The sequence below is a fragment of the Taudactylus pleione genome, unplaced genomic scaffold (genome assembly GCF_031769625.1).
Source record: "Taudactylus pleione unplaced genomic scaffold, aTauple2 ptg000120l, whole genome shotgun sequence".
Classification (NCBI taxonomy): domain Eukaryota; kingdom Metazoa; phylum Chordata; class Amphibia; order Anura; family Myobatrachidae; genus Taudactylus; species Taudactylus pleione.
Window position 1 is genome coordinate 17,254,344 of NW_028284522.1, and position 25,228 is coordinate 17,279,571.

General features: G+C 43.8%; 2 protein-coding genes across 2 annotated transcripts in view; one reads left to right on the forward strand and one right to left on the reverse strand.

The window, feature by feature from the left end:
• The window catches only part of SGPP2 (sphingosine-1-phosphate phosphatase 2), a 66,857-nt gene extending 47,889 nt beyond the window's left edge, over positions 1-18,968 (forward strand). The window contains exons 3-5 of the mRNA XM_088472116.1: positions 5,160-5,339; positions 7,399-7,488; positions 16,732-18,968. Of these exons, the coding sequence (XP_088328242.1) occupies positions 5,160-5,339; positions 7,399-7,488; positions 16,732-17,274 (813 nt within the window). The 3' untranslated portion in view covers positions 17,275-18,968. The remainder of the gene's footprint in view (positions 1-5,159; positions 5,340-7,398; positions 7,489-16,731) is intronic.
• Positions 18,969-23,591: 4,623 nt separating this feature from the next.
• LOC148524241 (phenylalanine--tRNA ligase beta subunit-like) overlaps positions 23,592-25,228 on the reverse strand; it is a 66,456-nt gene continuing 64,819 nt past the window's right edge. Inside the window, exon 17 of the mRNA XM_088472071.1 lies at positions 23,592-24,031. Coding sequence (XP_088328197.1) covers positions 23,880-24,031 — 152 coding nt within the window. The 3' untranslated portion in view covers positions 23,592-23,879. The remainder of the gene's footprint in view (positions 24,032-25,228) is intronic.

A 25,228-nucleotide genomic window follows, 5' to 3' on the forward strand; every position in this document is an offset into this window, starting at 1 on the left:
TCCCGCCCCCAGTCTGTATCCCTGTCTTGGTATGCTGTGCTAGGGTAAATCTGGAAAACAATATATATTACAGTGTGCTAGTCATGCATTGTGTGTGCGTATATATAATAATGTTTCCTTATCTGTGTGCTGCAGGTTAATCTGTATGCCGTTATTGTAGCACACAGTGATCTGTCTCTGAACTCTGTTACTTCCTATGTTTCCCCCTCTGTAGACAGACTTATTTTTAGTGACTTCGTCAGCCCAGAGTCTTCTCTGGTTTTGTTGCCATAGAAACGGCTGTTAGAGGTACCGGAGTCACAGCCGAAGGCGTCTTCCTATGCTTTCTGTGCAGGGAATGTGCCATTCTTCCTATTATCACTATGATCATCATCATACCAGCTAAAGGTAAAGATAGAAATATAGAAATGAGACCATCTTTTCTGTGTTTGTGTAACACCCAAAATCTGATATATCTGATATATATGTGTGTGTATGAGTGAGTAATAATACATATAAATAATAGAAACTCTGTACTCGCCAAGTTAGTACTCCAAACTATATTCTATATAAAAGCACTAAATGTTACGTCACATATTGCAATACATGTTAAGTTGACACCACTGTCTGGTCAGTTCTACACTATTGCTCAGATGTCTGAACATGACAATTGCTATAAATAACCTGGGCTTCCATTGTTAAATAAATAAGCACTACTCCAGGAGGGGCAGATTTATGGCGTGCAGCGCAACTGGTTTACAGTAATGTAAGTATGTCAAGCACCCGGGAATCAGGAGGGTATCATTTGATCTCTAGGGTAAAGATGCACAGTATTGATGATATCATCCACATGTATCTTTATTGGTAAAAGAATTGGAGCATCAGGAGCACTTATAGGGCCGGATTCATAGCTGTATACAAACCCGATGGTTCACCAACAACTCCAATGTTATAAGTTCTGCACATGTACAGATCTTCTGCGATTTTGCTGGAAGTGCCCGGACACTGCAGCCTGATTGACAAGCTGTGGCCATTTGGGGGCAGAGAGGGGGTGGCGTTAGTCAGCGTCCTAGAAAAAGGGGGCGTGTCTGTCCCATTATCCGGGGGTCCTGAAGCCAGTGGTTGCGTCCTTGTATGCAGATCCACTGTCTTCAGCTGCATGAAACCACCATCCTGAGTAACCTGTACGTTTACTCAGATGACTGTACCTGTCCGGTGTCTTCGTGTGGTATCCGCCCCCTCCGCGATCTCTGGAAGCAGTAAGAAGACAGACATATTGGGTGCATGATATATCTGCTTCTCGCTGCACATGCACCGGCGTCTGAGAGTAGCAGGTCAGACCTGCTGCAATGGACACTGGGAAAAAGGGGCGGAGCCAGTGCTGGGCAGAGAGTAGGGAAGTATGCAACTTCGCTGCACTGTTCGGCTTGCAGTACAGACTACGTTATCCTCAGATGGCGAATTTGTACGTAGCAGAGGAACGTAAAGCTGAGCTTTCCACTCTTCTATAAATCACACTCACCATACAAAAGTATTGTGATGCCATTCATACACGAAGCAGGGGTGCCGCTGGAATATCCTTCTCCACGGTAACCCCTCTATAAATCGAGCAAGACAGTGAAATCCCTGTTTTCAGCTACATGGGACTTTTCACTGCTCCATGAATAAACCCCTGGATGCTCTGTCTGTAATTGTTTTGATTGAGTGTAATGTGTATAAGTGTAATCGTGTGCTGCTGTATAAGCTTGCACATGTACAACAGGGTGGTGCCAATAGAAGAACCTATGGTATCTCAGCACAGCGCTGATATGATACTGGGGAGGTCAGCAGATCGCCAGTATGCGCAGTACCTCTCCGACTACTGCTATTTATTTATACATTGATGCAGTATGTGCCTTTTAGCACTGAGATAATGGACATGTTAATATATTTCCCCTTTAGATCATGAAAAATAATATCAAATTCCCATTGGATGAATAGCACTGGGACTATTCCCACTCCTCTATGACCAGGGTAGATAGGAGCAGGCTGGAACCTGTAGTTTCACACTGCAAAAAATAAATAAACCACAAAATTGAAAAAATTTATTCAAAATAATGGGGAGATGTACTAACGGCGAAAATGCGGTAAAACCCCCGAAAATGGGGTTGGGTTACCCAAAAGAAACCTATGGGCTTCTTCTCGCGATGCTCCTGGCTGGGAGGGATCCGATCGGATCCCTCCCATGAGCCCCTGCGTCCCGCGGCCTTCAGCCTATGCGCAGGAGGACTTCTGGGTGTTCAACCCGGAAGTCCCTCTGCCCGGCAGCATCGTAAAGGACAGCTCTTATCGGGAAAGCTGTCCTTTGCGAAACCCTTTGTACATAATGCGGTAATTAACCGCAATATGTACGCAAAGTCAGGGAGGATGTACCGCATTGCGATAGCGATGCTTAGTACATCTCCCCCTAAACACCAAGGGGCAGATTTGCTAAAGTTTCTAAAAATTAAAGTGGTGGTATTGCCCATAGGAACAAATCAAGCTATTACTTCACCATTGCATAGATTGTAAGCTCCACTGGGGCAGGGACTAATGTGAATGGCCAAATACTCTCTGTAAAGCGCTGTGGAATATGTATGTGCTAAATAAATAACTGGTAATAAATAAATAGTTTACCATTCTCCAACTTATCACTTTCCAGAGCTTAGTACATCTTGGATGTGAAGGGTCATCCTGCTGCTGGCTCTTTAGCCGGCAATGTACATCTATGTGAGAGGCATGGATTCTTCAAGTTGATAATGGCAGCTTTGAAGGATGGGCGTGAGTCTTGTTGATGGTAAAATAATGTTTGATGGTGAATTGCCAGTGCTTGAAATGAAAGGGTTAGTCACTGGGCAGGTGGTATCCATGGTTTTAAAACACAATGACCCTTTGTACGTCCTGTTAGTATGGTGACCACTGGCCACTATGATGTAAAGTATCAAGCTGCACACTTGCAATCCAGTTCTGTTGTAGAGTTATGGCGTGTTGAGGCTCCACCCACTTCATACAGAAATAAATGGTCGTGGGCCAATGAAATGAATGGGAAAATCTCTGTGCATGCCTAAAATGTTTTCTTGTTTGTTTTTCTTCCACCTCTCCCCGGTTTAAGGAAAAAACGATTATCCTAAACCAGCGAGTTTAGTTTTGGAAAATTAAATAGTGATTTACTAAACAAATATTTCCTTGATTTCTGATGTTCTATAATTAATCAATGTTTTCTGTGAATTATGTTTGATTATTTTTCTGTAGTTTTGAAAACCTAGTGACTTCTATGGTTATTTCCCTTTCACAGATAGATTCAGTAATTTAAAATTCGTCATGTAAAGTGCAGAAAAAAATTCTCATGTTTTAAATCACTAATTATAGGAAGTTATGGGATCACTTTAGTCCTAATTATATGGAAAAGATGCATTGGTGCAAGTAATGAATAAAATTAGCTTGGCTGACTAACTGCAGTGCCTACTTACTGTGCACAGGAGTGTTGGAAGGTTAATATGAGTATTTCCATTATGAAGAATCTGTGATAAAGGGGCAATGTTCTAACTCATTGGTGGTTTACATCACCCACCCCAAAACATAAAATGATTGTTCTAAACTTAATTTTTGTAAAGCAGTGTGAACCCAATATGTGCTCAGTGATCTGCCGCTAGCATTGAATTATTATTATTTTTATCCTTTATTTATATGACGCCACAAGTGTTCCGCAGCGCCTCACAAAGTACATAAACAAATAAGTGACTCACAGGACAAAAAAGTGCAGGACAAGGACATGGTTTATACACATTTCTGCATTAGCGATCATAACACTCAAATAAGCAACAGGGAGTAATGGTGCATACACACGGTCAGATTTGTCAGATCTGTCAGATGAACGATTTGAACGATTTTACCAAATATTTGAACGATTGAACGTTTTTTGACTGCATTAAAATGAATGGAATCGTCCAAGTCTGACTGCAAACACATCAGATGTCAGATATTTTTATCTGATCATCGGGAACGCGCATCGTTCATCATTCAGGCATGTCAGATATGAACGATTGAACGATTTTTTAAATCGTTATCGTTCAGATCTGAAGAAAAATCTGACCGTGTGTATGCAACATTAGTGTTAGGTGCCCTAGTGAGGAGTAAGGAGTAGAATGAAGTATAGGGAGGGGCAGAGTTATGTATGAAGCAGTGAAATTGTGGAAAAGTAGACCAGTGGAGAAGTTGCCCATAGCAACCAATCAGATTCTACTGTACCTATTATTTTATAGACGGTCGAAAACAAATATCAGATGGCGCTGTCTGAAAGCTGCTGGCTCAAGGAGGATGTCACTCTCCTGACTAGTGAAAACCAAAACAAAAATGGAAGAACCTGCGCTAAATCTAGTATATAGTTACCAAATAATTTAGATGTAATCACATTCCCAAATCACAATGAATATTGAAACAATATTAGTGTGTAAATATTCCTTAATCAATATCAGATAGCTTCACAATTTTCAAAAAATTTATAAATCCGTATAACATAGATATTTGTGTAAAAGATGAATGTATAGGCTTGACTGTAAGTCGTTGAATAGCATGCTATTGAGGAAGCTACGGGTTTACCGCAGGGAAACGTGTCTAGCTCTCCATTACATGTGGCCTATTCAACGACTTACAACCTCTACAGCTTGTGGATTCCGGACCGGCTCATTCATTCCTCCAACTACGGTGCTTCAGGTTCCTCACCATCTGTGGGCCCACCACCCACTCGTCAGGACCTAGGCTTCTATCCAGTTGGTAACTATAAACATTTAGCTGGACATTATTCCGGACTCCATTTTGAGGATTACCATTTATTATTTACATCAGGCCACGGGACTGAGACTCCTATTTTATAGACGGTACTTGATAAATTATACTTCAAAACTGATTGGTTGCTATAGGCAGCTTCTCCACTGGTCCACTTCTCCACGCTTTTCACTGCTTGACACATAACCCAGAGAGAAAGAGAGAATGAAAACATCTTCTGTACATTTTGTAGAAGTCATACCAAAAGTAATTGGTCCTTCTGACCTAGGGACTAAACGGCTGGTTGTCTTTCAGTTTGGACCTTGTTCCTCTTACTTGGCCCAAATGGCTGGTATAAGGAATCAGACTGCATTCAGATTTGTATTCATGTCTTTTAGGTTGTCATGTACATTGGACAAGCTTCTAAAGATCTGCTAAAGTGGCCTCGTCCTTCCTCCCCTCCGGTGGTGAAGCTGGAAACCAGAGTAGAAGCAGAATATGGCATGCCATCCACACACGCCATCGCTGCCACGGCAATCTCATTTACTTTCCTGCTGGCCTCCGTGGGGCGCTATCAGGTGGGTGATAACTTGATTATGCCTCAGACTTGTTGTTATCTATGTTTGTATTTTGCATCATTGAAGGGAAGATGTAGCTAATAAATCCATAGTTTATTTTCACTGTCTCTGACTGCGATAACAAAACATGACATAAATGTTTTCTGCAAGGTAAAAGGAAATCAGCCATTGGGAAAACTGGGTCATTACATATATGTATACTGGGCCTGATTCAGAGCCGGACGCTATTTGCGCTCGCTCGTTCAGAAAAAGGGGCCGACTATTTTAAATTGAGCGCTCGGCTTTGCAGTCTGTTGACGCCTCTATGTCTGAGCGAGCGAACGAAACATGCGCTCGCTATTTTGTAAAGACGCCCCCTGGCCGCTCGCATCCTACGTCATCTCCGCTATTTATTTGATTAATCGAGTACATCGAAAGGCATCTGAACTGCTCGCAGTGCTTGTGGTTGGAGTTTACTATTGCAATTATGCGAACAGTTCAGGCTAAGAAACAACCAAGTGACGTGGTCGATGACGCTGCTTTGTTAATTATGCACACCCTTAAAACGCCTGTTTTGACCGTTTGGCACGCCTGCGTTCGGATCACCACTCCCCGTTTTCAAGCACCTTCCCCTGTTACCACCCACAGACGCCTCATCCTGTCACTCAAATTAGCAGGCATTCGCTATTTTGCGAGCGCTTGATTTCCGACCGCAATGACTGGTTGGCGCATGCGCATTACGACCCATACGCATGCGCAGATGTGCGAACATCGCTCGGAGCGAACGAGCGGCCGCTTACGAGCGGCTCTGAATCAGGCCAACTGTTTGAAGGGAATAAGTAATTGAGAAAAGTGGGTCATTAAGTCTGGGTGACAACCCCCTACCCCTCGGCCTTCCCCCAACCTCTCAGCGTATCATGCCAGCAGTTCGTTCTACAAAGTAATTCTATTAAAACGACTCAGTGCCAGGGTTACTTCATTTGGACATTCAGATATCCTTACAGGTTATGATATAAAAGATAGACAGTAAAAAGGTCGACAGTGTCTAGATAGACAGCAGATGTTACAGTTAATTGTCGACAGGGACAAAAGGTCAACATGGAAGAAAATCGACATGTTCAAATTGTCAATATAGTCAAGTCAACCCGAAAATGGTCTACATATGATTTTTTTTGTTTCTAACCCTAATCTTCACCCTAAACCTCTCATGGTGGCTAACCCTAACCCTCCATCCTGGTGTCTAACCCTAGGTGCCTAACTCTCCGGTAAGTGCCTAACCCTCCCTCCTAGAGCCTAGCCCTAACCTTCGGGGTAAGTGCCTATGTCGACCATTTGTGTGTGGACCGTTTTATCATGTCGACCATTTGTACATGTTGACATTCTTCCATGTCGACCTTTTGTCACTGTCGACCTATTGACTGTCTAACACCTGGGGGCTGAGCTAAATGTAATAGCCTGCGAGCCGCTCCCGCTGCAGGAACACATGCAAGTATGTCTCTATTTTTAAAGCCGCAAGCATGTTAAAGTATAAACCAAGCTGGTTTTGCCACTTAACCTGCTTGCTTCTTTAAAAATACGGATATACTCGCATGTGTTCCTGCACTGGCTCTCAGGCTATTACATTTAGCCCCAGGTGTCTATGTAGACACTGTTCACATTTTTACTATCTAAAGTCCGGATATCATCCTTACATCTTCTGAGATTTCTGTGATAAGTGATGGGAGACTGCGCTCAGATAAAATGCCAGTGTGCCTCGCTTTGCATAGGTGGTTTCCTTATAAGTATTCAGGTACAGAACCATAGCCTACCTATTATATGGGTATGAGGAATGGGCACTGTTTTTAAAGGGACAGTTCTGAAATTGAAAAGGTAATTGAAATAGTGTAATGTTTGTAAGCTCTGCTTAATGTGCAGGAGAACAGAGGCTGCAGCTCGGCACAGAATGATCATCCGTTACCAGTCTGAGTATTTCACCCTCAGATTGTCACCTCGCACATAACAACTGTCATGTAAAAAGTAAAAGAGATTGAGTTGAATGGAAATGATACAATAGGTATATTCACTTCTCTTCTCTCAACAGTTCCCATTTGTGCTTGGATTTGTGGTTGCACTCTGCCTTTCCACACTGGTGTCCCTCAGCCGGCTGTACACAGGCATGCACACAGTGCTGGTGAGCTAACGTTATCTGTTTCTGGTATCTTGGGAATAGGTAAAATATAGATAGATGTGTGAGAGAGAGAAATATGAGTGACGGATACATGGGTATATATGAGTTACAAGATGTAATAAAAACACAGAGAGCCAGTATGATATAGACTGATAAACAGACTCACAAATACACAGATGGGCATAAAGACTCACAAGAACTGGCACATATATACTGTACATACTCACTCTGACAGTGAATGACACACACAATAACAGTGCCACACACACCTACTCTGACATCGCCTCCTCTTGCGTTTGTTTTTTGCTGTTTGTGGGCCTGATAGGATGCGGTCATAATGCCGACCGCGGGGATTCCGGGACTCAGAATTCCAACACCTGTCAGGTGATGTTAGTGTAGGTGTGTGTAGGATACTGACCGACAGGTGTTGGTATACTAACCCTGTTGGGATGACGGCGTCGGGATTCTGACCACCGGCTTCAAGTACCCAACTCATTACCACTGGTACCTGCCAGAGGAGTAGCGGGTAGCCAGGGTGCTCGGAGCACATGCGTGCTATGTTCCAGGGAGGAGGCAGGTCCATATGGGATTAAAGTAAAGAGAAGTAAAAATAAAGATATGGGGCAGCATCACAGTGAGTCACGGAGGGCTAAATATATTCTGCCTTCTTTCCCCTGTCTCTCCATCCTCCTGCCTCAGCTTTCCAGCCTCCTTCCGTATCACTCCTGTAGTAGTGCCCCTTATGCAGGGCCCTCTGTAGTAGTGCCCATATGCATTGCCCCCTGTAGTTGTGCCCACATGCAATGCCCCCTGTAGTGGTGCCCATATGCAGTGCCCCCTATAGTGGTGCCCATATGCAGTACCCCCTGTATAGATGCCCATATGCAGTGCCCCCTGTATAGATGCCCATATGCAGTGCCCCCTGTAGTTGTTCCCCTTAAAGTAGTGCCCCTGTAGTTCTGCCCCTTAAAGTAGCGCCCCTGTATTTGTGCCCCTTAAAGTAGTGCCCCTGTAGTTCTGCCCCTTAAAGTAGCGCCCCTGTATTTGTGCCCCTTAAAGTAGTGCTCCTGTAGTTCTGCCCCTTTATAATAGTGCCCCTGTAGTGGTGCCCATATGCAGTGCCCCCTGTAGTGGTGCCCATATGCAGTGCCCCCAGTAGTGGTGCCCATATGCAGTGCCCCCAGTAGTTGTGCCCCTTAAAGTAGTGACCCTGTAGTTGTTCCCATTAAAGTAGTGCTCCTGTACTTCTGCCCCTTAAAGTAGTGCCCCTGTAGTTGTGTCCCTTAACGTAGTGCCTCCCCTCCCCCCATAGTTCTGTCCCTAAAAGTAGTTCTGTCGTTCCAGCTACCGCGCTGAGACTGGATCTAACTAGATCCAGCAGGCGCAGCCGCGTAGGTTCCTCAGCGTGCAGGTGACGTCATGATGTCACCTGCGCACTGTATCACTGGGAACGCTGGCCTCTGAAGCAATCGCAGGCTTCCTTAGCCTCCGATCACTTCAGAGGCCAGCGTGCTCAGTCATACAGTAGTGGTGAAGCAACGGCCCCCGGCGGCTGTCAGCTTAGACAGCTGACGGGTACAAGCCAGCAGTCCCGGCACCTCTGGACACCTTCGGCGTATGGAGCTTGTGCTCCACTGGAACCGCCCTCCCTACGCCCCTGGTACCTGCACTTCTGATAATCAGTGTATTGGGACGCGCTGGGTGAATATAGAAACAGAGAATGCTTCCAAAAGATCTGTACATAATTTATTACAATGATTAAATTAAAACATTGCACTCACAAACAAGTGCCCATGTATTTTGCATGCAGACACTTAAGGCTGTCCCCAGCCATACACCATATAAGTGCAGTTCAATCTGAATCTCCTGCAATGCCTCTTAGCCTGAATTAGCCACAGCCAGAGACTGGCTGACAATAGTGAAGAAGGGGATGCTGCTCCTTACTTTGTAAAGCAGGGGGGCAGTGGAGAGGTATAAAAGTATGTGTAGTAATGTGCTTATACACATCACAATCCTACTCCTCATTCAGTGGCAAGCTGAGAGCATTGTGCCATGCAGGGATGTCACAGTGCAGCCCCATGATCCTAGTCATTAACACTGAAGACCATGAACAAGTAGTGTGATGTGTATGATCAAATAACCACTGACACTAACTTTAGTTCTTTGATCTTCATGATGAAGCTCTTGATTCCACTAACCAAATGCATCACCTATCACAGACAGGTGTATTTATTGTTAAATCATATGAAACACTTCAATTGTCCTATGAAATAATTGTGATCTCTGAAGATAGCTGATGGCACCAGAGTTTGCATCTTCAAAAATAATGGGGTGGATACTTTTATTGCATTTTTATTATTGTAATTTAAGAAAATTTTTATTTGACCTAATTCAGGTTTTTTGTATCTGTTAAGAAAATCCAAATAGATCAAGTTTGGGTCCTTAATATAAGAAAAATGTAATGTGAAATAAGTCATATGTGGTGGTTACTTTTTTCCAAATATTTTTATTATAGAACTGCAAACGTTACATAATAATATATTTACAGTACAGAAACAAATTCCAAAGCATATTAAATAATAATCAGAAATACAGTACAACAATGTATTCCCAATAAGACATTAATGGTGCCCATATACAGTGCGATTTGCAAACGATCCGATGTCGTATGTAATCTCCCTTGAACTCTCTCCGGCAGCTGAGGTGAATGATGTGCAACAAAAGCTGCACGATGTTCACCCAATCTACTGTGCACGATCTAATGATCTGCATATTCATTAGATCAAGTGCGATATGACATAGATGCAGGCTCGAATCTGGGAGATCTGTGCTACATGCATCTGTGTCATTGACACAGAAGCATGGACGGGATCAGGGAGACCCATCTGTGCTGCTGTGGTTAAAAAAATGTAAATACACAGAAATACAGACAGATCTCACTGATCCCGTCCATGCTTCTGTGTCAATGACACAGATGCATGTACCATGGATCTCCCTGGTCTGTGCTACATGCATCTGTATCGTGCATGACATCGTTCTGTGTGCATACACACGGAACTATGTAATTCAAATCGTGAAAAAGATAGGTCGATATCTTCCTGCAGGTTCAGTTGATCTGCGACGACAATGTACGTTGGCGGGGGCACGCTTCGGCATCGTTATCATGCCCACACATGGCACTTTTTACAAGATTGATCATTCCAATTGATCGAAACCGGCCAAATCATGTAAAAAATCGTACAGTGTATGGGCACCTTAACGGAAACATAAAGTCCAGGAACAAAAGATACCACTGTTTTCTCATTAATATAACAAACTGGGAAATTATACTCTTAAAATAGAGGTTTTCCCAGTGCTAAGGACTCTAGATTGTACCGTGAGGTTAACAGAACCGCAGACCTAAGAGAGGCTTTCATGGGGTGGTCACTTTTTATAGCCACCGTCTACATAGTGCAGAACACGTTTCAGGCTTTTAATTCATAACTACATATCTTCAAAAGCGTATGTAGTAATATTGTTGACTTTCAGAATGTTGAAATGTCAGCAGTGAACATGTTGACATTCATGAAGTTGACATGGTCATTATGTCGACAGTCACAATGTTGACAATACAGGTTTAGGGTTAGATTTTGGGCTCTAACAGTAGAAAATTGTAATGTCGATATTATGACAACATAATGTGCATGTCAACATTTTGTATCATGCCCCTGCAAATAGAGCTGATCAGTGGAAGCTCCTTACCTGTCTGGCTTGGGGATCTGCACATCATAGGCAGCAGTCTATGCAGCCCTCTCCTCCCTGCCATCCCGGTGATGGACAGCTGATGTCACCTGGAGGCGGGGCTTAAGTCTGGCGGTCGCTAGGGGCGAGGCCTAATTAAGGGGTTTTGTTTAAGTCCGGTGCTGCTGGCAGACAGGCTGGCATTTAGGGACTGCATAAGCTGCAGCCCCTACAAGCCAGATAGGGCTGCCGTAATAGCAGGTGAGTGGCTTCCCATGGGTAGCCCTCTCTCTGCTATTGCAGTCTGGACTGCCTGCCTTGCTGTGATCAGCAGGGAGAGCTAGTCACTGGCCGCTGCTAGGCAGTCCCTGCGGGTGGTGAATTTTACTGGGGGGGGGGGGGGGGGAGTATGTGTGTGTGTGTTATTGTAGATACATTTTGTAGATGGCCATAATTCACCAGGCAGTTTAGCCAGGTCCATGCTTCATTTAAAGCAGATATTAATTCCACCACCATTTTGGTGCAGGAAAAATTTTGAGACTTAACCAAAATTTTGGCAATCAGGATAAAAAGGCTTCAGGCTGTGCTTCTCCACCTTTGTAAATGAATCCTTTGGGGCTGATTCAGAGTTAACAATGTGCTTGCATTGGAGCCTGCGCACACTACTTTGAGCATGTACAGACAATAGAGTTGTACACATCTAAGCAGCATTGCCTCTTACGGCTGAGTGGCTGTAACTTGGTCTTTGCAGACAGGATAAACAGAAGAGTGCGCTAGACAGAGATCTGTCTGATTGCACCAGGTGCAAATGCGTCACAGTGACGTCGGCTACTTTCACACTCTGATGTATATGGGCAGTGTGGTCTCATAACCGCCAACTCCGGAAATAAGCACGGTTCTTTCTATGTATTCAGGGGCGCAGAGAAGGTGGGGGAGCGGGTACTACTTACACTGGCCACTTGGAGGGGCCCAGCGGGTGCCTGGGTCAGCGATTTCCCCCCACCTGAAAAATTCTCCTCGCTGTCCACTACTGTTGAAGCCACATCTGTGTAGCAGCAAGAAAACAGTCTCCCCTCTTTCACTGCCCAATGTGATGCTGCGCTGCTATACAGACGTTGTTGCAATGGTAGTGGGCTAAGAGAATTATTATAGGTGGACCCCTGGAGCCTCCCATATGCAGAGTGCGCAGTGCCACATATACTATTATGTTGCAGGTTTTTGGGGGAGGGGCAGTGGCATCACTCACCATGATGACATTGGGTGCAGACCCATGAGAGGAGATAGTAGTGCGGAGATGCGGACTGCCCCTGGGGACCAGCCTGTGTGCAGTGCCGGCTCCCTCACTGTGGCAGGAGCCGAGTACTACATGTAATGCTACAGTGCATCACCTGGCTCCTGTCATTTTTGTGTCACCCCTGGGTGGGTGACACTCGGATGCGGCCAGCATCCCCGTGACGACACCGGGTAGGGGGCAGGCTCACGCCTTCCGGATTTGGCCACACACCTCCAATATCAGGGCCGTTGGGAGCTCTCAATGGCACTGTATGTATTCAAAAGGCAGAATTCAATTGATTCCTGCCCCCATCGCGCCCGATGGAGCTATTCAATTCTTGCTCGTGTCGGGCACGATCAGCTGACAGAGCTACATTTCAGCTCGCAGCCCCTGGGGGATGAGAGCTGAAATGTGCGAAAAGCGACATGTTTGGGCGCCCAAACATCACTTTTCGCGATCGCACCCAGGACTTTGGTCGGGTTAGCTGCTTTACGCGGCTAAACCGACCACTTTGAGCGCGATCAGCACGAAAATCGGGACCACTTTAGACGGGAGATGCGGGCCGCGAAAACAATTGAATTCCACCCATTGATGCAATGCAACCACAACTGTTGGAAAACATTCAGATTACGTAAAGGGAGGTGTGTAGCGAAAACAGCACCTGGTTTTATGGCCGCCTGTATCCCACTTCCCGTCACTGTAACACCAGCGCATACCTTCCAACTGTCCTGATCTAGGCAGACCATCACAACAGCTAGGATGCTTGATGGATACATATGTCCTGCTCACTGATATTTTGCAGAGCACAGGTATATGCCTCTCATCACTCCCTACCATAGCAGAACAGCAGGGGCCAGGTGATGCACACATGTCACTATAGCAGCAATGCACCGCTGTTCTTGGGAATGAAAGTTGGGGACCTCAAAAAAGCTAATCATGCCCCTTCTAATGCTGCCAGACCCCTCATGATCTGACTATGTCCACACAAAAATTCCAAAAACTGTATTGGTGGGAAGTATACAGGAGGAATTGTGTGTGGTTTGTAGAGTGTAGGAGCCCCAAAGCCAACATACTTTTCAAGATTTTGGATTTATAGTCTCAACTTCATATTTAGTTTTTATCTTATTATACAAAGGGGGAATCTTTTTAAGGTACATTTGCCTAGGACAGAGATAGGAAATCTGATACACTTCAAGGGACGCAAGATGGTGGCCTTCTAACCATCAAAATGTCTGCACAATATGACATTGATTAGTCTCAGTAATACGTTTAATCAAAGAAAGAGAAATATATTTGTAATTACATATTAGCAGTGGCGTAACTACCGTGGGTGCAGGCGGTGCGGCTGCTATGGGGCCCGGACCATCCCGGGGCCCGGCCCTCCCCCTGCACCTATGGTGCCAGACCTCTGTCTGCGGCCCTTCCCTCCGCACCCTCTTCACTCCCCCATCACTCTCCTCACTCCCCTCTACTCCACTTACCTGCTCCGTTGTCGCAGCCCCCCCGCTCCCTGGTCGCGTCTTCCCAGTCAGCTCCTCCTCCAGCTCTCCCCATTGACTGACAATGGGAGAAGGCATGGTCGCCTCCTCCCAGCATCAGTCAGTGAGATAGAGCCAACCGGGAGAGAAGGTGCGCCTGCCCTGCACAGCGCGACCATGGATCAGGTAAGTCGGGGAGTGAGGAGGGTGCGGGCGGGGGGGCCTCGGGCAAAGGGGGATCCACGGGACGAGAGCGGGGGTGGTAGGCTAAGAGGGCGGGTGCGGGCTGAGAGGGGGGCCTGTAAATTTATTTGCTATGGGGCCCCTGTAGGTATAGTTATGCCCCTGCATATTAGTAAGCATTTTAAACAAGCATTATTAACTATGACAAGCAAATATGACAACTGAGCTCAAGTTATTGCTCAAAGGACCACCTGTTGCCCACAGTGCTGTAACACGGCAGCAGTACACCCTGTGCCAGCCCACACCCTGAATGCATGATGTCATGCTGAGGGGGCAGAGCCACAAGCACAGAGAAGTACAGCACTGCCTGGAGAGTCCTCAAGACGGTCCTGGGGGACATCTCTACTGCTCATGTGCAAGTCACTGGGAAAATGACTGTCCCTGTGATTTTTACTGCAGGGCAGCTCGCTGGAGACTGCGGAGAGGCAAGTATAAATATATATGGGGTGTGTGGTTGGTGTGGGCCAGTGTCCCTCCCAGTGGTGTTACCCAGTGCGGGGAGAGACGTTATGTGCGCGGCGCTTGCTCCGAAAAGGGGAATGGCCTTGATATTACAGTGCAGCACCCGGCTCCTGTCACTGTGGTGGATTGTCAGTCTTCACCTTGGTGTCACCCCTCGGTGGGTGACACCCGGGTGCGGCCCGCACCCCCCTTGTGACGCCACTGGTGTGGGCCCCTGTGCACAGCATACTCTTAACCCATTATAGATATGCCATTGGTTGCAGATGATAGGTACAATAAGGGGAAGTGAGAGTAGGAGAGAGAGTGGAAAGAGCAGGATGCCCCAGTAGCACAGAGTAGTGATGTGAGACTCCTGTCACCGATTCAAGAATATTGTGATGTAAAATATAACTGTATCTGAAAGAAAATGTTATATCCAAACACACAAGGACTTTGAAATTGATACCCTAAGTTTGCACAAATGTAAATGAAAGGGAAATTGTCCGTTTCGGCAAATGGAAATATAAATTTTTCATTTTACAAATTGTCAAAATTGTTTTAATGCATAGAATATGAATACTTTAGGGAGAAAAACAAAATGATATGCGTTAGCCAGTATTTAGTGTGCTTACGAATGCCCCTAATACACACAGGGGAGGGGTAGATTCATTTCAGAACAAGCATTCAGTGTTTGGGCCTTAATGAATAGAGGCATCATTTTGCAGACCTAACTCTTTAAACATGATTTTATCACTCATACTGTTGGTATTATACCAGACTGACCTATTAAATAGCCGCACCAGAATCCTCTCTCTCAAGATCTATGACGCCTGTCTATCTACATTCTTGACCTTATTGCTTTTCTTCTAAAGGATGACGGGATGACTCCCTAACCTACAGAATATTCCTCCTCCATATCTCAATACTTCTTTAGTTTGACTTATCCATAGCCATTAAAGCCCTGGGCAAGAGAAGGACATAATGAGTACACCATGGCTCTTTCAATGGAAAGGATTACCCACCGAGGAACAATAGCGTTCATTGGTTCCTTCACAGCAGGGGTTCTGGGTAATATAGTGCAAGTGGGTTATTTGCTGACTCTTCCAGCAGGGAATGGATTACATTTCAGAGACACGTTCATTACCATAGTGTGTGGCTACCAGGCAATTGGAGATTTGTCAATAAATCGAAAGCATCAATTTTACTTTATTTTTTAAATGGGAATCACATGAAGGTCTAATGGGATCATTTTCATTTCACCTTTGAAATGTCTATGGGAATGTCTTCTAGTATTGCTCTCTAAATAATGCTGTGTTGTTGGGCCTTAATCAGTTTAAAAAGCTGTTTTATACTGTTTAGTAAAACATACCATTAAATATCACCGGGAATTATTAATGAATTACTTCTGCCTATGCGAGTGGGCCGGCTATGCTGTGGTCATCTGTAAAGAGGATGATAGAGGGTACATGTTTAAATAATTAAGAGGAGTAAAACGAAACCAGAATAATGCTTATACAACACACCAGATTCTTAAGCTGAATACACACGTAAAGAATTTCTGTCCAACCATCCAACTAGTTGGTTGGTTGGAATTTAAATCTGGTAATGTATGGGAGTAAATGATAATCAGCAATTTGCTCCTAAATGCCAGAAAACAGATGAAAATGGTCGTTAGACAAGTTTGTTTAGATCAAACATTTAACAATTTGTTCAAACAACAGTTTTTGTCCATTTTCCGGCGTTTAGGAGCAAATTTCTGATTGTCATTTGCTTTCATACCTTACCAGATTTTCATTCCAACCAATCAACTAGTTGGATGGTTGGACAGAAAATCTTTACCTGTGTATTCAGCTTTAGTGTTTCAGGTTAGTAATAAAATCTTTAAATACTGGTATGGTATCTTGTAATGGAAACAGGAATATTTTAGGCATAGTGCTCCAAATTTATGGAAATGCTTCTTATGCAGAAAACTCAAGATTTTCCAAACATTCCAGATAACAGATACATGAAACATAGGGACTACAGCAAGGACAAATAAATGCTGTTGGGATGTTTGATATCTTATTGTTTTTTTCTTTCGAATGTCTACAGGATGTTATTTGTGGAGCTCTGTTTGCCCTGTTATTTTTAGCAGTGACCTTTCCGGCATGGGATTTCATCGATCACCTGCTTCTGACGAACCCAATATGTCCAGTAGTTGCCGTTATTGTTGGTTTCATGCTCAGCTACAATTACCCCAAGCTGGATCACTACAGCACAACCCGAGCAGACACAACAGTCATATTGGGTGTGGGAGCTGGGACCTGTATAGGCGTATGGGTGACCAATTATATAGGATTGACTTATGTACCCACTGGTCTATTTCCACTCAGCATACCACCTATAACCTCCAACATGCTGCTCAAGCAACTTTTGAGATTTGGACTTGGGGTCACCCTCCTGGTTATAACACGCTATATTGCTAAAACACTCTCTCTCAAAGCTCTTGGCTCATGGTACAATGTTTCAACACAAAACCAGATGGTTAGGCAGAGACTGGAAATTGAGGTGCCCTATAAATATGTTACTTACACATCGATTGGTGTTATTGCAATAGCTTTTGTTCCTTGGATTTGTCATTTGTTGGATTTATAAATGTCTTCAATCCAGCAAAAGAGGAAGACCAACGTCAGCTAAGTAATGCAACGTGTCCATTCTGGATCGTCCAATCAGTTCTTTAATAGAGTACAAACATTATGGAGGGAGAGGCCTAAGAGGTCAGGATGCTAAAGCAGACCTATAGTTTGGTAAAATCTTCTGCTGAGGTCTCAACCAATCCAAGACGAACAGAAAGTGAATAGAACCATGATTGGACAAATGCTTTTTTTCTTCTGGACTTGAACAATAAAGATGAACTTTTAATACCATAACACCAAAGAAATAAACCAGTTATTTCTGGAAAGCACAGCTCCCTCCCACACACCGTGCTTGCACGTGAGTGTGCAATATACTAAATGCACTGTTTTGTTCTATTTTCTCTTATTGGTTTGTCTGTTGCTGTGTAGTTTACATATAAAAATGAGGACATAATAGGTGATTTATTGGTATCCATGCATTCCTAATAAACCCTTTGGTCTGATTGAATGTGCACGAAACAGCAGGTAATGGAGCGTACACACGGTCAGATTTGTCAGACTTGTCAGATTTGTCAGATGAACGACTGAACGATTAAACGATTTGAACGATTTGAACGATTTTACCAAAGTTTTGAACGATTTGAACGATTTTTGACTGCATTAAAATGAATGGAATCGTCCAAGTCTGACTGCAAACACATCAGATATCAGAAATCGTTATCTGACCATCGGGAACGCGCATCGTTGATCGTCCATCGTTCAGGCATGTCAGATATGAACGATTTTCCTTCAGATATGAACGACTGAACGATTTTTAAATCGTTATCGTTCATATCTGAAGGAAAAATCTGACCGTGTGTATGCACCATTAACCTTTGCTTTTATGGTGATGAGATGCTGTTAGGACATAATAACATGACCCAGGTGGTGAAATTTTATGTCTAAAACCCAACAGCTGAAACATTACAGAGTAATTACTACAAAATGCTTCAATGATGACACTAAATCCTAATACGCTAAAGGCTGCCTTCACTATATGTAGGAGACTGGTTCACATGCAGCGACTGATTCAGTTCCCAGCTTAGTTTATCAGTCATCTGCCTAAAAACAAAGGTGTAGGAGATTATTCATAAAATCAATCTCACGTCTTCTAATAAGATCATGTCCATCTAGACTGCAGCTTCTGTTTCGCTGTGTGCTCTTTTAAATGTTCCCCTTAATTTCTTTTGTCTTAACAGTATTAATGTTTGTACCATGAAGTGTAGGGGGCAGATTCAATTAGCCAAGGAAGCCAATGCAAAGGCGGTTGTGCGCATATTGTCGCAGATGGCTGATTCTGATCACCGCTTATGGAGGTGTGATCAGGATCAGGCTTCTGTAACTGGCCAATAAACGCACAATCCAAGTTGTCATTGAATCTGCCTCTAATTCTTTTTCCTGTAGGAGTCCCCATCACAAGTGCTGTATGTCTAGTGAACAGACACATTAAATACACATGTTGCATTCCTATGTATATGGATAAATGGCAGACATGCATTGTGTGCAATCATGTGTCCAGAGTTCCATGGCCAGTCTGTTGGAGCTAACCCTATATGCCATACTTACACAGGATTCTACAAATATGCTGCAGTCATGATATACTGATCTATCTTACTACCAGTCTCCCACCACACCAGCAATGCTATATGTAAATGGTGAATTTAATTTCTATAAATAAAGTGAATTTCTAAATATGTCCATTTTTTTTTTATGAAGTTTGAAATAAAATAGGGAATTGGCATGACAATATTTGAAATCACTGCAATGAAACTAAACTAGTGACACACACACAGGTGGAGATGTACTAAGGCTTGGAGTGTGCTAACCAATCAGTTCCTAACTGCCATTTTTCAAACACAGCCTGTAAAATAAGTTAGGAGCTGATTGGTTGGTACTTTATCACTCTCCAAGGCTTAATACATCTCTCACTCTCATTATTGATGTTCCTATTAGATGGGCTGCATCGGCTGGGTGTAGGACACAATTACAGGGGAAGATCAAGCCCTCCACAATATGTTGCGATCAGCCATAGCTTTTACAAGGTCCCTTTTCATACTGAATCAATTGTATCCTAGATAAGATATAATGCAAAGTTCAGTGACCCAATATAAAAGCCTGCAACGTCATTTTTTTTCCATATATGGTCAGAGTGATATTCCAAGGGTAAGGCTGATTTCTATTTACCTAATGTAAGATATGTAGTTCATTATGATGCATCATTTACAGAAATAAATACACTACTTTCCCTTATGCTCTAGATCGAGGGTTGTCACCCTTTGTAACAGCAAAAATGTATCATATCACTTTCAACTAGGGAAGAGCGTGTTCGGATTCTGAAACCCGAATCCCCCGATCCGAGCTGGGAGCAGAGTCCGGCTCGGGTTTTCCCGCCTGACTCGGAACTGAAATAGAGGCAAAACGTCATCCTGGCTTCCAGATCTCGCGGGTTTTGGATTCTATAAAAGCTCCCCGCGTCGGCGCCATTTTTTACTCCGGCTGTGGACAGTGAAGAGGGTGGGAGCTAGGGCTGGCTGGGCTGTGTTGTGCTGCTGTTGTCCATAGGGGCTGGCTGGGCTGTGTTGTGCTGCTGTCATAGGGCTGGCTGGGCTGTGTTGTGCAGTGTCCCATAAAGGCTGTAGTCCTAAAGGGGTGCTGTAGTGTTGTCCAGGGGGTGATCTGTCCATCAGGGGTGCTCCCCGAAAGTGCACTCCAAAAAAAATTTCAAACATTTTTTTTCTGTGTTTGTGAATTGTGTGCACAGTAGCTGCACGTGCATCAACAAAGTAGCGCCAAGCGGTTGCTTGTGTCATAAATCAAGGGCCGGCTGGCTTGTCCATTAAAGGGTGCTGTAACCCCCAAAGTGCACTCCAAAAAATCTATATATTTTTTCCTGTTTGTGAATTGCATGCGCAGTAGCCGCAGTGCATCAACAAAGTAGCGCCAAGCGTGCGCCTGTGTCATAAATCAAGGGCCGGCCGGCTTGTCTGTTAAAGGGTGCTGTAACCCCCAAAGTGCACTCCAAACAAAAATATATATTTTTTTTTTCTGTGTTTGTGAATTGTGTGCGCAGTAGCCGCACGTGCATCAACAAAGTACTGTAGTGCCAAGCTTGCGCCTGTGTCATAAGTAAAGGGCGGGCTGGCTCATCTGTTAAAGGGTGGTTAACCTCCAAAGTTCACTCCAAACAAATAGAAACATTTTTTTTCTGTGTTTGTGAATTATGTGCGATGTATCCGCACGTACATCAACAAAGTAGCACCAAGCGTGTGCCTGTCATAAATCAAGCGCCGGCTGACTTGACCGTTAAAGGGTGGTGTAACCCCCAAAGTGCACTCCAAACAAAAATTTAAAATTCTTTTCTCTGTTGTGAATTGTGTGCACTGTGGCTGCACGTGCATCAACAAAGGAGCAGCGCCAAGCGTGTGCCTGTGCCCCATAAGTAAATGGCCGGCTGGCTCATCTCTAAAAGGGTGGTGTAACCCCCAAAGTGCACTCCAACAAAAATTAAAAATTCTTCTGAATTGTGTGCGCTGTAGCCGCACGTCCATCAACAAAGGAGCAGCGCCAAGCGTGCGCCTGTGTCTCATAAGTCTGTTAAAGGGTGGTGTAACCCCCAAAGTGCGCTCCACAAAAAATAAACAATTCTTTTTTTTCTGTGTTTGTGAAATGTATGCGCAGTTGCTGCACGTGCATCAACAAAGGAGCAGCGCCAAGCGTGCGCCTGTGTCATAAGTCAAGGGCCGGTTTGGACATCTGGTCCGGACTGAAGGACGTGTCAACAATTTCTGACATGTCTGCTATCACTGCATATGATACTGTCACCACTGACAGAATGGTGGAGGATTACATTGGTGACAGCATCCAAGTAGGGATGTTAGACAGTCCGAACCTGTACTGGCAGGAAAAAGAGGCAATTTGGAGGCCCCTGTACAAACTGGCTGTATTTTACCTGATTTTTTCCCCCCTCCAGTGTGTACTCAGAAAGTGTTTAGTGAAGCCGGGAACCTTGTCAGCGAAAGGCATAGGAGGTTGCTTCCACAAAACGTGGAGATGATGTTCATAAAAATTAATTAATTATTAACTCTACCAGGGAGACCGGCCTCCAGAACGTACAGAGGGACCTGTGGTGGTGGATTCCAGCAGGGATGAATTAATACTCTGTGAGGATGAGGATGTACACAACACTGAAGAGGGTGAGGAATCGGTGGATGAGGACGACATCTTGCCTCCGTAGAGCCAGTTTGTGCAGGGACAGATTAATTGCCAGCTTGTTTTGTGGGGGCCCAAACGAACCAATCATTTCAGCCACAGTCGTGTGGCAGACCCTGGCGCTGAAATGATTGGTTTGTTAAAGTGTGCATGTCCTGTTTATACAACATAAGGGTGGGTGGGAGGGCCCAAAGACAAATCCATCTTGCACCTTTTTTTTTCTTTGCATTATGTACTGTTTGGGGCCTAGTTTTTCAAACTACCATCCTGTCTGCCACTGCAGTGCCACTCCTAGATGGGCCACGTGTTTGTGCCGCCCACTCGTGTCGCTTAGCATAGTCATCCAGCTACCTCGGTGCAACCTTTTGGACATAAAAACACTATTGTGAGGTGTGATGTGTTCAGAATAGACTGGAAATGAGTGGACATTAATGTTATTGAGGTTAATAATAGCATAGGAGCAGAAAAACCCACACATTCTGTGATTTTAGCTGTTTTTATGCTTTTTAAAAAAAAAAAAATACAGATCCAAAACCCAGAACCCAAAACACGGAAGGGTGGTTTTGGCAAAACCAATCCAGATCCAAAACACGAAAAGTGGCCGGTGCACACCACTACTTTCAACTTACTATATGTACCTGCTAATAGGTATAAACATATCCCAAGCTAATGCATGGAAAAGAAAAAAATGTGAGTTTGAATGAACAGACTCATGTACCTACCGAATTACTCCGAAGGGGCTCTCATACGGAAAGTTGAGAAACTTATCTCTCTTTTCATGTTTGAATGCTATGCCGGTTGATCTATTCGCTCAAGAAGACCATCAGCAGAGGGAAATAAAATATTTATCAAATAGCTTGGATTGTCAACATGCACATGGTATAGAGGAAATAATTCCAGCAACATGAAGCTACCCAAACATTTGATGATCGGCCACCTAGCCTCTTACCCGATGTGCAAGTCCAAACTAGACAGGTCCTTTGGAGTCCTTCCAGGCTACAATCATCAATACTATTAGCTTGCATACCTGGGACGCCCATTGCACGGTAAGGTAGAAGTGGCGTTCAGTTGCACGCTCTATGCAGGCTACACTTTATCTCCAATAGATTGAATGGGGAAGTGTACACAAGCACTGGAAGGGGTGAGAATAACTAGAAAATAGTAATTTGAGCATTTTGTCAACAATCGTATGTTCAGTAAATGTTTTGCCATTGTGATTCACTATTCGACCAACTCAACCATTGGATCCGTACAGGCGCACATGCTCTCTCTCTGGGGTATATTTACTAAAGTGAGTTTTTAGAAATGGAGATGTTGCCCACAGCAACCAATCAAATTCTAGCTATTATCTTCTAGAAGGTGTTAGCCAAGTGTTACATAGAATCTGATCGGTTGCTATGGGCAACATCTCAATTTCTAAAAACTCACTTTAGTAAATATACCCCTCCCCCTCTCTGTGGGCGAATAACCTACCATTGTTCTAAAACAGATATCGGTCTACAAGTTCAGGAGTAACGAAAGAGCTAAATATCCCTGACTAGACAGTGAACATATAATCATGGGCATTTGTTTTTGAAGAGGATTTTGTTCTAAGGGCTCTTACCCAGTGGCGTTCTACATGCAATCATGGTAGGTCCAGTGACTGTTTGGTCACCACTTCACATAAGCTTCTTTGACCCTCACTAAGAATGTACCAGCAGTACACAAGGCTTCAGTGTGAAGGCCGGACATCAGCCTGTCCTTACATTCACAATCTACTGTATCCAGTTGCATTGAATAACCCCATCTGTCGAGCTGGTGAAGCTGCATTCAACAATCAGTGGATGCGTACCATAGACACATTGCTAATGCTGTGTGTATGAGGCCAAAGTTTATAACATATCACTGCTTACACACAGCTGGTTTATAATGAAGGAACATAGATTATAGCGGGTTAAAAGCATTAGTTATCCTTGCTTTGGATCCCTTATGTTAATAAATGTGGTACATTGTGTAAATGGTTAAAATACAACTTATTTGTAATACTAGGTCCACCTGTGTGACACAGTGATAAGCTGTAAGCCCCAGAAAAATAAACTGAAGAGATCAGACTGTGACATTGTTATAATTGCTCTGAAGAACAGCACAGACTTAATCGCACCCTTGCTGTAACCTAGAGCATGAAGTGACAGGCAGGTGTTAGGTGCATTAGTAACGCTTCTCAATGCATCTCAGGCCAACTATATTTTATGGAACATCTCTGGAAATGACACATGGGCTGCAATTTTGCAGAGATTTAAAAAAAAAAAAAAAAAATTTATATATATATATATATATATATATATATATATCCCCTTTTGTCTGATTAATAGAGCCTCAACCCCGGGAACGTCACTATTACAAGAAGGGCTCCACATTTATTTCCAAGGCAGAACAGGGCATGGTCAGATCAAACTTCGTGATGACATCGGGGTGCAGGACGCCCAGTTTTCCTATGGACTTGCCGTCGGCCAGGATTTCTGCACAGCGACCAGGAAAGAAAGCTGGGTCTGGAAAAAGAAATTGCTACTGTATTAAACACATCACTGAGGCGACGTAGAGGGCTACATTAGCGTTAATTAAACAAGTTGAAACAAGAGTCTAGAAAATAGTCATGTAAAACAGGCTTTATTTTTAGAAGACGTCTGGGAAATCAAAAATGTATTTAAAAAGAAAAAGTACTGGTCAGAAGCAACATAAAGACGTTTTAGAATGTGAAATTAACTTACTGGAGTTATTTCCCAACTTTTTTTTTTTTTTTTTTCATGTTACAGACTCTTATTGTTGATTAAATTGCAATCTGACAAAGTTTTTAGAATAGGTTGATTCTAATTTCTTTAATAAAATTAAAATGTATTGTACTTTTATTTTTATCAGTAATCTTAAGGGGTATACACACTAGACGATTCACTCCATGATATTGTTATCGTTCAGTCGTCCAAAATATCGGCAAGTGTGTATGCACAGTAAAGGTGCGTACACACTTGCCGGATCTTTAGGACGTTTGAACTATAAGTCTATCGTTCAGTCGCTCACTATATCGGCCAGTTTGTACGATAACGACCAATGATGCGCACTCCCGCAGGTCGTTAGTTTTTGCCGTTCATTGCCCGAACATGCAGGCCAACCTGACCATATTGTCAGGTTCTTGCATGCTTGGGAATAAGGGAGGGTGTCCGGCCCTGAATGATATCGTGAATGATATTGTTCAGTGTGTTTGCTCAATGTCGTTAAACGATGTCGCTCATGGAACGAATCGTCTAGTGTGTATGCCCCTTCAGTCTCTAGCCCCCTAGTAATATGTACAGTAGGAGAGACTTTAGACAACATAAGTACTTATATAACTAACATGAAAGGTGTGCTTTCTACACTGAGTGCCACAGGATGATAAGACCTGAGCTTTGGGTTGCACTGCCTTTAAAGGACCAGCGAGTAACTAGTTTGCATCTCATGGTACAGAAACAATAAAAACCCATTACTATATGATTACAAGACACATACATCAGAAAACAGAACAAATAAATGACATTGTTCATTCCACTAGGCACAAGCTGGCTCCTCAAAATCATTTTTGTATTTACTGTGGAAAGACTGAAATCTGTGCATCTAGCACACACTGGCAGCAATAGCTGTGAAATGGGCTTAGGACCCTCCTGCAATAAAAGGTTTAAGGTAATACCATTTAGCCAGTGGCTCCCTTGTCTTAA